The following is a 14406-nucleotide window of genomic DNA, read 5'->3' as shown; positions in this document are numbered from 1 at the left end:
TAACGAAATTAAACCCATATATACTGACAGTTGATTGTTTAATTTACAGTAATGTGATCGAAGCCACAACACAACATACATGCATACATAATACTGATACACATATATATATATAATGAAATCTAATTAATTATTAGTCTGATAATCCGGGTCGCAGAATTCTCCCCCAAGATCATCGCAGGCCTCTGAAATAAACACCCTGCAGCACAAAGAAAACATATGATTGAAAGAAATGCACAGATTAGTTGAATGATCGACAGATCGATATGTTATTAACGTAACGTACGTTTTGGGACTGTTGTACTCGAGATATTCTCTATCAACTGATGATGATGATGATGATGTCTTGGTTTTGGGCTTGGGCTTGGACGGTTCATCTCTAAGCTTGGTCTCGGGGAACATGTCTACATCACAAGCAACACCGCCAACTGTCTCGCATGCTTCTGCTGGGAACACCCTGTACGGCATTTTAATCAGATAGTATATATATCAGCTAGGTACGGTACGACGACTATGCGATAATATGATGTATATTTTTATTTACTCGTATTTTTATTAACAAAATTATCAATATAGATAAATAGCTTACGAAGAGGCCATGGAGCTGTAATCGACTTCAGCAGCCTCAGAAGATGCTTTGATGGATACAGAAGTCGATGACATGCGAATGGATTGGTGATTTTTGGGAAACAATAATAATGTCTTTGATGAGAAACTTGGGGAGGATTTGACAGAGAGTAAAGCTGCAGAAGAAGGCAAGTAGATAGAAACCGCCTGCATTTTGTACGTTGTGCTTGATTAATTGTTGATATATGGTTTGGTTTTGAGTTGAGTTGAGACCCAAATATATATGCAAACAATGTATGTAACTCTATATATACAGCATTGATGTAGAGATAAGGTGAGTAGGATAAGGATGAGGTTTGGTTTGGTTTCTTGTGGAAGATATTTGTATCTCAAACTGGCCCACATAATGCTCTCTCTCAACCATGTTTGGTTTGATTGTACATTAAAATGGTCAAATCATCTATCTTCCTTAATGACAAAGGAAATTAGTGCTAACGTGGGGAAAGTAATTAAAGTTTTTAGCTCTGATATACTCAGTCAAACTAGTATTTGTGGCCGTTTTCCTAAAAAAATTTCATGGCGATGTTCACCTAGTGAAAGTATACAAATAAAATACATTATCTAATTATTATATAATCGGGTAGTGATTGATCAAAAATGTTGATGAATCATGATTATCAAGCACTTGACATTACTTTAGTAGTTGTATGTATGTCACGAAAATCACATGTACCGCTTCCATACTGGCCTCACTCTGCTCCTACTGGCCGGTAGTCCAAATAATAAACACACCATTCATCACTTTTAATTCTCAATACATGGGAAATGCATTGCATTGAAGTTCAGGTCGTGCTTGGCACTTTTCCTGGACTCTACATACACAGCAATTAAGAGTATTCACAATGGAAGATTTTTCAAAAGCTTTTTATGAAAGACTAATTTTTAAAAAACTTTTGCTTCAATGGATCAAGTCTTTAAAAAGCTTTAAATTCTTTAATAAACATTAAATTAAATAAGAGAGAAAGTGTAATGACTTGAGGAATTATAAGTTATTAAGAAAAAGCTTTTACTTACAATGGAAAAAAAACTTTTAGTTTGAATAAAAAGCTTGATAGAATAGTAAAAAACTTTTGAAAAAACCTCTCCATTAGAGATGCTCTAATAAATCATGGTATCTGACCACTTTGCAGAAGATCATCGGGATCCATTTTCATCTCACATAGACAAAACTTAACACTTCATTCTTGAATTTTTTTTTTAAATGATAAGAGAAGAAAGGTGTTTGAACCTAAATTAGTTGGCTCAGTGACAATTGAGATTAAGGGCCACAATCACTATGACTCTTGATAAATCAGTGCGAACCTAACAAACTCTTAGCGAGTCTAAGGTGACAGTGATTGTGTGATGAATTTGATATGATTGATTCTTGGTTGATTGTGAATATTGAATGAGATTGAATTCAATGTGAATTGAATGTGTATGAGTATTTATATAAGAATATTCAGAAGGGTGACAAAACTCTTTCTAAGATTCACCTATAGTGAATATCCCCTTTTTAGTAATAATGTAACATATATTCATTTATAAAGCTATTCATATATATGTTTGTGCATATATGTCAAGTAGATGAATTGGGTTTAGCCCACCTATTAGAAAGGCTTAACAGCCATTTTATTCCTATGCATTACTCATTACTCGAGCAACAAGTACTCGAGCAATATATAGACTTGAGTAAGGAAGCGTTGTCATATCTAGAGCAAATGATGTTCGAGCTAGGGGAGTCATACTCGAGTCCTCCATATCGAGCCTACCTTGTAACTTGCCCATTTCTTGTATCTCGAGTCTAAAGGTCCCATCTCATGAGTCTAACCCATTAGGTTAAATACCGTTCCATTTTGTTTTAGATCTTAATATATATACAAGGTATTTGATCTCGAGCCCTTCCTTCCTTCGTCATATCTCGAGCTACACACTCTCGAGCCCTTCCTTCTTTTGTCACATCTCGAGCTCCCCACTCTCGAGCTCCTTGCTATACCTCGAGCATCTTCCTTCTTTGATACTCGAGCCCCTCTTTATTAATTGTAAGTCGAGCCTTGAAACTAAATGTATAGACCGGGTATTCGATCTCGAGCATTTATTTTTAAACTAAATATATATATATATAGAGAGAGAGAGAGCATGTATCTCAAGTATATATCTAATATATATGTCGAGTATACATCTCGAGTATATATCTAGGTCGAGCATTGTTTGAATATATATATAGATCGAGCATATTTCTCTAAATATATTCAGATCGAGTATATATCTAGGTCGAGCATATATCTAAATATATATAGATCGAATATATATCTTTTGTATAGATCGAGCATATATCTTTCTGGTACTTCGATCTCGAGCCACTAGTTATATCTCATGCCTCCTTTCTCGAGTCAATCTATTCGAAGTCATATAGATCAGGTATCCTTCCTTCATGACTTATAAGATCTTTGTAACTCGTGTATGGGGTATTGCTCTTGTAACTCGAGCATTAGGGATTTCGTATGTCCTGAACAGTGTATATCATCTCGAGTTGTTCCTTCCTAATTCGAGTCGGCATTTAGGAAATAACATTTATGTCTCATGACTCGAGCATCTCGAGTCCCAATCATCCTTTGATTGTTGCTATTATCCGATGGTTATAATGTTTCAGTGTACATGTTTTAGTCTTGTGGATATCTATACACAATCAAATCCCCCAAGTTTACATATAATAAGATTTTTCATAAAACCTTTTGTATGTAAACTTACTTGTTTTTGCAGATTGTGTTCTCCTTGAACTTGCTGACTTGTATTGCTGCCTTCTTGTTGCTTTTCTTTTAGGAGGTATCTTCTTTTACTCATATATCTTGAGTTATTTCGTATTATTCGGAGGAACATGGTGAGCCCTTATCAGTAACAAAACTCAAGCAGTTTATCCTTTTCACTTTAGTATTTGTATATTGTATGAATACAAATTTATAATGGATTATTTATCTATGATAATGTTAGATGTATAGACTATTTATTCAGTTTCTCATATATTTTGTATCCATATAGTCCAATTTTGCTAGACCATTTATACCCATGGTATAATAAAGATTATGCTATATATATATATTATATATATATATTTTGTGCCAATTTTAGTAACTGGCTAGTATTGATATTGTGTGCCTAGGATGAAACCTTCGTAATTTATTTCACTAGGCCATGCATATGTATATATATATATACATTTTGGAACAGAATATGCATATATTATCCTGTATGTTTATGGTTTACTCATGCACTTGTATATGCCATGAGACCTTATTTAGGATTGCCCTTTTTGCCAGGTAACCTTTTTTGGACTTATTTTCTAAAGACTTAGATACTTTCATTATGTCAGAGGGTAGTAGTAATCATGAAATGAATAGCCAAGGAACCAATGATCATGAGGTAGTTGAGGGGAATGATTTAGATGATGAGAGAGTTTCTCAGCCCAGGGTAGATGAGGCACCTTCGCGCCTTATTGCTCTATATTTGAAAAAACTGGTTTCTTCTCATCCATGCTTATCCAAGTACAATCCTGTTTTACCTACTAAGGATCAAAGAGCCCATCGCCCCCTTCCTGGCAAGGTTGCCCTTTATCAGGCTTATTTTACCTCTTCCAATGTTAGGCTTCCATTGACAGAGTTTTATCTCAAAGTTCTAGCTTATTATCAGACTGGTGTTGCTCAGATGCAACCAGTTGGTGCTGGCAAAATATTAACCTTTGAGATGATTTTGGCTGCTCTTGGGCTTCCTCGCTCACTTTACCTATTTAGGAAGTGTTTTAGATTGTTTACTACTGGAGATTGGTTCACTGTTAAAGCTAGGCCAGAGTATGCTAAACTGATAACTCATGCTCCCGGCACTATTAAGTTTTGGCGATTCGATTATTTTTTTGTTGATGCCACATTTATTCCTTCAGACAAGACTGTTTTGCTTGGTTGGACGCGAGATACCAGTAATAAGAAAGAATGTTCCTGATTTATTAGGAAAATTAACGTATTGTCGGCTGAACATATGGTCAACAAGAAGCATCTTGAGAGGTTAAGGCAAGTTTCCGTCCCATATAAGAGTTATGCAAAATGTGAGGCTATTTTGGTTGTTGCCAACATTAGCCAGGATTGGGAAGGAGATGCCCCTATCTTAGTTGATAAGTCCACTGGGAAATGTATGAATTTATTTTTGTCTCTCTTTTTCTTATTGTTTGATGAGAATTTCTTGTTTGCTAATATGTTTTGTTGTTGCAGCTATGGGTCTTTGGGAGAGCATGGGGGTAGATCTTGAGAAGCTTGAGCAAGGCCATTCCAGTAAATCCTGCCAGAATGATGAGATCTTGGAAGAGCATGTTGAAGGTACTTCTCATGGTTCTTCCCCCTCTAGGAGGTTTTCTTTCTCCCCCGAGCGTCAAGATGTTGGCATTGATGGTACAGCTCTCCGTGCCTTTTCCTCTTTACCCACTGAAGCTGAGAGTGACAAGGCTATGGGTGACTTCTTTGAAAAGGGATGTCCTTCTACTTCTTCCCCCACTGGTATAAAACTTTATGTTATTTTGTTGATGATGTTATTCTTTATTTTACTATATTTAAATAATCCTATCCATCTTATTTTGTAGGTGGGCCTTCTTCGGGAGGAGGTCTTTCTAGAAAGAGGGCTGGGGAGGATCTTATTAGTCCTCCACCCAAACGTTCCACGCCACCCTTTGAAGCTTTTAAAAGCTTTACTTCTTCTTCTTTTACCCCTAATTCTGGGGTCCTCTCAGATTGTCGTTTACCGGTGGTGGCTTGGAGGAGGCTATCAATGACCTTGGGCCTATGAACCGTGTAGGATTTCATTGTACTGAATATCCCCCTCTTCAGAGTATTACTGCTAATGAATGGAACGATTTAAGGCGTGCCAGTGCTTTTAGTCTGGGCTATGATGATTCCACCCGTACCTTTAGCTTTCCTCCAAGTCGAGCAGGTTCTACTCTTGTTCCTCATCCTACCCAGGAGTTTCATAGGGGCTTGGGTAATGATTACTATGTATATCCTCCATCCCTCAAACTTAAAGATGATTTGAGAGATCCCGAGGTAGCTAGACATTATGCAGACTCAGTAGTTCCCTTGCTTTTTGCTGCAGAGACTAGCTTCCTTCCCCTCACTCAGTTGGCTAGGGTACGTCAATTTTCATACTTTACTTTCTTTTTATTTTATTTTTATTATTTTAATATCACTTGTTATTTTATGCAGCTATATGATACCCATGCCGCACTTTCCTTTAATGCTGGGACTGTCATGAGGGACAGTTATTTTAGGGAGCTTTTCATGTTGAGGAAGAAGATTGATGGATTGGAGTCTGAGATGAGTGTGGTATATGGTAACCTTTCTGATTCTTAGCTCGACGTGGAGAAAGAAAAAGATGACAAAAGGTGCTTGGAGAAAGAGGTTCAACAACTTAAATCCAAGTTGGGAGTTAGTGAGGCTAGGGTATACGAGCTCGAGAAGGAGCTTGAGGGAGAGAGAGCTAGGGGAAAAGAGTTAGAGGTTGATGTTGAGAGAAGCACCTAGCTAAGGAGGGATACCCTCTTAGCCTTTCCTCGTTTATTTAGGCTTGTTATGGATCATCCTGATGTGATGAGTGTACTTGGTGGGTTTTATCGGGCTGCTCTTGCTGTTGGGAGGCACTCTGCTGCTTTAGATCTTGTTGGAGTTCATCCATCCATCGACCCCACTTCTCTTCCTTTCTATAACGAGTCTATCCCTGACAAGGCTCGAAAAGCTGAAGCTGCTTTTGTTGAAAAGTCTTTCCCCATATTGGATGCTATTGCTAAGGATCCAGATGCCTCATTGAAGGACATAGAGTCTCTCCTTATAGCTAGGCCAGAGGTTACTCCACCAGAGACTATCGTACCTCCTGAGATTTAGTTTCACTCTACTTTTCCTTATATTTTTGATTTTATAACTTGTGCTCATGTATGAACTTTTATGACTTTGAGCTAGCTTGTCATTTATGTTTGGATTGTAGCCTATGGTATGTGAACTTATTGCTTATGTAATTTGAGTTAACGTTTGCTTGGTTAACCTTGTGTATGTGATTTATTACTCGCGAGTTTCATTTCCCGATGAGAAATGCTTATTTATTTCACCCGATGAGTGAAATGATGGATATTTTGTAAGTTTTGATAGGGCATGTTTATATATAACCCTTCCATTATGTATGCCACCCTATGAGTGGAAAAATTTTGTGAATTTAAATTTGATGGGAATGAAGGTATTAGGACCTTTGTTCTTCCCCATTACTTCCCTATGAGAAGTCTTATCTTTTCATCTTGTGAATGAGAAAGATGAATGTTGTTTTTGTTATAATAATATAACCTTAATGTTTTAACAATTTTAAGAAAAATGCTACTTTATTCATAACATGATGACATATGATTGAGAAGACCAATTACATGGTAACTTGTATAAGACTTTCTTAAGTTAGTAGCATTCCCGGGTATTGAAGACCCGAAGTTCTTACAAATAGCACCTTTTAAGGTTAATAGCATTCCAAGTCCTGGGTACTGGATACCCATCACGCTCTGTTAGGATGTATGATCCATCCCCGTTTGCCTCCTTGACTTTGTATGGGCCTTCCCACTTTGGGCCTAGCTTGCCAAGGTCTTCCTTTCTACTTGCTTCATTTTTTCTCCAGACATGGTCTCCTACCTTAAAGGTCGTAGGGCGTACTTTCTTGTTATAGTACTTTGCCATTTGCCTCTTGTTTTCTGCTTGGCGAATGTGGGCCATTTCTCTTCTTTCCTCAATCAAATTCAAGTTTTCTCTGATGGCTTCCTCATTCTGATCAGGATCAAAATTAATGACTCTTTGTGTTGAGATAGTCAGTTCTGGTGGGATTACGCTTTCTGTTCCATATACCAGGCTAAATGGAGTTTCCTGGGTGCTTCCTCTTGGGGTAATTCTATGAGCCCATAAAACACCTGCAACTTCATCCACCCATCCTTTTCTGCACTTGCCCAACCTTGCCTTAATTTCCCCCAATATGGCCTTGTTCATGACCTCCACCTGGCCGTTGCCTTGGGGATGAGCTACTAAGGTGAACCTTTGTTGTATGTCCATGTCTTGGCACCATGTTTTGAAGGGATTCTCGGCAAATTGCTTCCCGTTATCACTAACCATCACATGGGGAACTCTGAATCTGCAGACTATGTGTTCCCACACAAAATTGATCACTCGCTGGCCTGTGATGGTTGCCAATGGTTTTGCCTCTACCTACTTTGTAAAGTAGTCCACAGCTACTATAAAAAATTTCATCTTGCCGATGCCTTGGGGAAATTGACCTACTATATCAATTCCCCATTTGTAAAATGGCCATGCTGTTGTAACGGGAATGAGGTCTCGCCTAGGCCTACTGGACACTGGTGCATGCATCTGACATGATTGGCACTTTTCAATTTCTTCCTTGGCATCTTGATATAAGGATGGCCAGAAGTATCCAAGTCTCATGATCTTGGTTGTAACTGATCTTGGTCCAGCATGGATGCCGCATGTTCCACCATGCACTTCTTGGATGAGCTCTTTCGCTTTCAAGGGGCCTACACAACGAAGATGGGGACCAAGGAAGAATTTTCTGAACAAAGATCCTTCAATGATCAGATACATGGGTGCTTTCATCCTTGTTTTTCTTGCACTCTATTTATCTTCAGGGAGGGTTCCATTTTTGATGAAGTTATGATAAATGTGTAATTATTCGTGTTTTGATGCGGAAGATAGGTGTTCAACAATGGTGGTTAGTGTGTGTAAGTGTGTGTTCTTGAGAGAGAAAGGTATGTGTGTGTGGGAAGATGATTTCATTCAAATCACGTGAATGTGTTCTGGTTACAAGTTCATACATGAAAAGGAAGGTATGAGGGGTTTATATACTCTAAGGAAACTTACAAAAACTCCCCCTCAACCTTATAACTATTACATAAAGTTCATAAAGATAAATACAACTAAGCACTATTTTTGTATCTCTAACATTCTCCCCCTTAGTGCTTGGTTGTAAGCTAGATTGTCCATTACTTCTTCTTTTGATGTCTTCTTCTCATGCTTGCTCTTCTTTTCCTGTTCTTTTTCTTCTTATAACTTTGTGCAGCAGTTGATGTTGATGGCTTGTCAATCTTAGAACCCCAGAAAGCTCTTTTCTTGTAAATACTCCAAGTGTCTTTCCAATATTTCTTAGGAATGAAATGCCAATTATCACCTTCAGGACGATCATCTGGCAATAAGATATTATCTTGGAAATTCACTGGAGGAATGTTGTGAGGACCATGCTTGTGACTAGGATTCCAAAGAACCCATGAGCCAGTCTCGGTATGCCTTACTCCTTCTTGAGCTTTTGGAGTCCTTTCAACAATAAGATCTTTAACTCTTTGACGTATTTCAAGAACAGCTTTAATACGTCTAATATGATTTCTCCTCTGCAACTTGATGCGATCCTTTTCCTCATTTCCAGCATCTTCATCCAATGCATTCAAAATGGACAAGCAGTAGTTCAAAGTACCATCAGAATACTTAGGGAAATCTGAAGCACGAATGAAGATCTTTCTCTTTAAACGATTAATGAAGACGAATCCATCTAAGTCTTCAATTGGATCACCAATCTGATATGAATCAAGCTCATAATCTCCAGCTCTTTGATTTGGTCTTGTGAGATTGATTCTTCTGGTTCTTCTCTCCAAACCAATTTGAAAATCATTGAACTCATAAAATCTAATCACAGCTTGTAAATGGCTTTTCAATGCTTCATATGCTTGGAGTTGGTTGGGAGTCTTGATTATCAGATAGGCATATTGTTTGTAGAGGAACAGAATGTCTGAGATCTTCAAAAGTTGAAGTGATTCTTCTTGAACCATATACATGCAACCATCTGCTCTGCGAACTTTGAATCTAACAAGTCTCATGTTGTGAGACATCAAAGGAACAAACAACTCTAGCACTTGTGTGATTGGTCTCTCAAACTGTCTATACCACCATTCTTCTCTTACCAAACTAACAACATTCATCAACTCCATGTACTTATCTCTTTGATCATTACGATGGAATAAAAACAATGCTCTCAACCGATTCAAAGTCATATTCAATCTTTCATCTGATGTGCAGAAGATCTGGAAAGCTCTTTCTTCAAGATATCTAGCTCTGCACACAATATCATCGGGTTTTGAACTTAAATCCAGAATCTGCTCATAGTTCTCAACAAAATACCCTTCATTGATCTGCCATATCCTTCTGCTTGAGATTCTTGGATGTATGATTCCTTGTGCAAGCTCACTCGGAGTTTCAAGATTCTCTGGATTTCTCAAATGAAATCTCTTCAAAGATGTCTTTCCCATATGTTTCTGGTTGAGATTGTACATTTGTTGGAGCATCATCAGGATCACTCGAATCAGATGACTCAGACTTACTATTTTCTGCTTGAAATGGATCATGATCACTTGATTCGTCAGAAGTTGTGGAGTAATAATGAGAAATATTTTGAACAAGTGGAGGTAGATCATCTGAATCCGATTCATTAACATGAGATGTAGAAGCTTGAGCTTGATCTTGATTGGTTTGATCTTGATTCACATCTTGTAGATCATGTTCTTGACCATCTTGTCCTTGTGTTTCATGACCCTCTCCGATATCTCTTGTATTCACCCCCTCGGGTTGATCATCATGATCTTGATCATCCCGACTCCTTAAGATATCGGCCAGTCTACATTGTTGGTCAAGTTCACGAACTCGTTTCTAAAGAGCTTCTACTTCAACTTGCTTTGCTTGTTGAGTTTCTTGATGTGACAAATAAGCAAGAAGTGATTGAAAGATTGATCTTTTGTGGGAAGTGAGATGTGGTTCTTCTGATCTTAACCGATGCATGAGAGAAAGAATTAGAGTGTCGGTTGGTAAACCATTTGTGGCAATTCTGTTTGGAGAACAATCACTTAAGTACTCAGACTCAGAAGATTCGGAAGAAGAACTGGAAGAATGATGCGGTGAACTTGGATCGGGAAATGATTGATTGATTGGTGTTGGTGTTGTTATTTGTGTACTTGGTAAGATTATCGGTGTTGATTGAATTGGTGTTGATGGGATTGTTGTTGTTGTTTCTATTGGTGTTGTTGTCTGTGTTACTCGGGAAGGCAATGAAGATGCTACTGGAGTACCAATGCGTAAAACACCTCCAGTAAGCAATCTCGGCAATGGTGAAATTGTTTCGGTGGCTGGTAGTTTACCGGTGATAATATTTCTTGCCACGAGGAGTTCACTTCTCTGACCCTCCTCAATTCCTTCAACTAACTGAGATACTAACATTTGAGCTTCAAGTGGAAGAGGAACGACAGAATCTGGCACTTCAATAGTCTCAAGTGAGTCTACCGAGTGACCCGAAGACATCATTACTGTCTCGAGATTTCCTGTTTATTCAAAAGTATGAACAACAGTTGATGATTCAGCTTTGCAACTAGAATCTTGTGGGAAATAGAGGTAAATAACTCCAGAGTCACTTAGACTTGCCGTTATGCCTAAGGCATGAAGAGCTGACACAACAGATTGAGCTCTAAGGAACTCATATTGTCGTATAGCCAATCTAGCCACTAAGGCGCCTTCGTTCAAAGCTGGCGTGACGTTAGCAATGGAAGGACTTCCAAACAATCCTCGAGATGGCACAATAGCCGATCTCTTTATGTTTGTTCCGGCAACATCACCTAGATGTGCATATGGGATCACAATCAGTGCAAAAGTTGTCCTAAGTGGGGTACTAGACAATTGTGCAGAAATGAAGTCCAAGAGAGAAGCAGATGTCTCTTATGTTTCAACATTCACAAACTCTGAAGGAGAATAGAATGGAATATGTGGATTTTGCTCATGCATTAATGAGACGTCAATCTGTTTAGAGACTTCCGAATGGTTAGCGGAGGTTTGACCTTGCGAGAGTTGGGAGTTCTCGACTTCTATCCTAGGGCGAACCCGGCGTTGATAGATGTTTTGAACTAAATGGAGGCCAACGTTTTCTTTTTGCCTTTCTCCTAGCCCTGACCTCTCAACCTCTCCGTTATTTTCAACCCCTCCTTCATGTCCACCTTGTCCCTCCGGGATGTCTATGACATCATCAGCAAATTTATTGGCATTCTCAGAATCTAACTCATTATCACTAGAGTCATGTGCATCTTCTGGGGCAGTGGTTTGAAAACGATCATATTCAAATTTTGATCTCTTAAAGTTTTTTCGAATGTTAACAGGAATTGATTTCATTCTTCCTTGAAAATAAGTTGTGGTAGGTGATCGAGGGAATGATGAATATGAAGGAATTTGTGATATGACGTTTGAGATTGTGATGGTTCCATTGTTGGTTGTATAGGTGATGTAAATTCAGGAAGTGGTGAAGATTGATGAATAGGCATTTGTGCTGTTTGGGGTGATTTTGGTGAAGATGGTGATGATGATGAAGTTGATGATCTTTGAGGTGACGGAGTTTTTGGTGAAGATGATCTCAAAGTGGATGTTTTTGGTGGTGGAGATCTAATCGGCTTTGGAGACCCAACAATAGAAACTGTCTCCTCAGAAGATGCAGGCGAATAAGGTTCAGCTGGAGCTTTTCTTTTCACTTTCTTTGACAAACTCCCCTTCTTCTTTCTCTGAAACATTTGTTTCCTTAATCTTAACTTAAACTTTTGGCCTTTCACAATCGTTCTTCTTTTAGGCTCACTGGAACTGGATACACCCTCACGCTTTTTTCTTTTTCTCTTTGACCCCTCACTTGGTGTCCTATGCACAACTTAGGCAGGAACCGGGAGGCTTGCCGGTCCCAGAGTTGTTCTAATCCAGTCCAGATAAGCTTGGTAATCCACATGATTCTCAGAAACTAAATCCAACAGATGTGATAGAATCAAGTAAGCATAAGATGCCATGCCAGAATCTCTGACATACTTATATTGTTGAAGTTCAACTTTTGTAGTATCAAGGAGTCTTGGGATGCTCTTTTCAAGTCTGACTGCTCCATGAACAATCATAGTCAGAAATCTAATGAATGGAATGTACTTCTTGGGAGCCGAGATCTTGCCATTAACCAATATAATCAGCTGGTCCCACAGAAGTTGAGTAAAATCATAATGTCTATCAAAGACGACTCCATAAAAGATATGTAACATTGGTTGAGTGAGATTGTCCATCCCTCTGTTGTATGGATTCAAGCAGTTGCTTAGGATGGAGTACACATAGTCCAGATCTTGGGAAGGTTTTTCAGCTTGAAATCTTTAGTCTTTGTCAATTGACCTTCATACCCAAGTGATATCAAGGCATCAAACATGATATCATTTGACTCAAATTCATCAAAATTAGCATGATTATTAGAATCAGCTTCAGGAAGTCTTAGAAGTCTTCTGAAATCATCAAGGTTGAACTCAAAATCGTATATTCTATCTCCAGAAGTAAGTTGATATTGAAAGAAGCCTTGTCGTCGAAATTCTGGAGATTTATGTTTTGTCTTGGTTCTTGAACTTGATGGATCTTGTGGTTGAACAAAGCTTATGGTTCTCCACATCTGAAATAGATAAACTTCTGCCAATTCTCTTTCAACAGTAAGAGCATATGATAATGGATGGTTGTGAAGGATTCTCGGGACAATTGGGAATCCCGGAGCAGTAAATGGATCTGAAATAGCTCTATTGCTCTTCATTTTAGATGAGTTGCCAACAGTGAGGATTTCTTCAATTGTTTCATTTAAGGCAATCTCCTCATCTTGGTGAATTTCTTCTTGATGATCCATTATTTTTGATTTTCTGATTTATGATATAAAAAGATTAACTCACACATAAAATAATGTTTAAAAAGAAAATAATAAGTTTCATACAAATTATTTATATAAAATTCAAAGAGGTTCACAAAGACGATCAACTCAGTGTGCTTTATACAAATACTTTGATATGAGAAAATAAACATAGAATAGTTAGATACATATTTCCATATATAAACATAGTAAGGAAGTACACAAAGGCGTTCAATTCCTTATATTTTCATATATAAAAATATATATATAACTTTGAAAATAGAATATCATCATATAAGTACAAGATACATGAGAATAGCAAGAAAGTACACAAAGGCGTTCAATTCCTCGTATCTCAAATATATTGCAATTATATGACTATACAAAGCACTTTGTCACACCACACAAGAAATTAGGGTTTCAGGAAAAAAAATGTTAAAACTGAAAATTTTTCTAAGTATGGGAACCAGGATGATCTTGATAAGATCGTTCTGAGGTTCAACTCAGGTTTTGAAAAACAAGACGACTTTGGAAAGATCGTCTGACCATTTTGGAAATCTTTAAGTAATAGAAGCAGAAAGAAGAGACGATCTGGATGAAGATCGTCTTAACATTTTGAAAAGAATGTTAAGTCTTGAAAAGCAGTGGGACGATCTTGTTAAGATCGTATCAAGGTTTATGAGAAGAAAACGGTTTAAGTATAGAGAGAAGAAATGAGAAAAAGGAAATGGGACGATCTTGGTGAAGATCGTCTTAAAAACCTTTATTGAAAATCCTCTTGAAGTGAAGGAAAATTGAGACGATCTTGATGAGATCGTTTTGGAAAACAAGTGACAAAACACTTCACTTCAGTTTTGAATAATTCTAATACTTTATAAATATAAGTTGAAATTATGTCAATTTCTGGAAAAAAAAATTGAGCATAGTTTCCCCTTATATTTGAAAGAATTAGTTTTGAGCAAAACCAATTTCTTATGAAATTAGTTACCCATTCAATTGAGTTTGAAAAATTTTCCAACAACC

At 37.7% G+C, this 14406-nt stretch overlaps 1 protein-coding gene across 1 annotated transcript; it reads right to left on the bottom strand.

Annotated features, from left to right (window-relative positions):
• LOC122595737 (light-regulated protein 1, chloroplastic) lies at positions 1-852 on the bottom strand. The gene is made up of 3 exons (XM_043768165.1): positions 590-852; positions 287-457; positions 1-199 (listed from the first exon to the last, which is right to left on the bottom strand). The coding sequence occupies exons 1-3, from the start codon at positions 778-780 to the stop codon at positions 127-129; spliced, it is 435 nt and encodes a 144-aa protein (XP_043624100.1). The 5' UTR covers positions 781-852; the 3' UTR covers positions 1-126.
• Between the last annotated feature and the right edge of the window lie 13554 nt (positions 853-14406).

This window comes from Erigeron canadensis, chromosome 4 (assembly GCF_010389155.1).
Source record: "Erigeron canadensis isolate Cc75 chromosome 4, C_canadensis_v1, whole genome shotgun sequence".
Lineage (NCBI taxonomy): Eukaryota > Viridiplantae > Streptophyta > Magnoliopsida > Asterales > Asteraceae > Erigeron > Erigeron canadensis.
The sequence above is the reverse complement of the archived record's forward strand: the minus strand, read 5'-3'. Positions and strand labels throughout refer to the sequence as shown.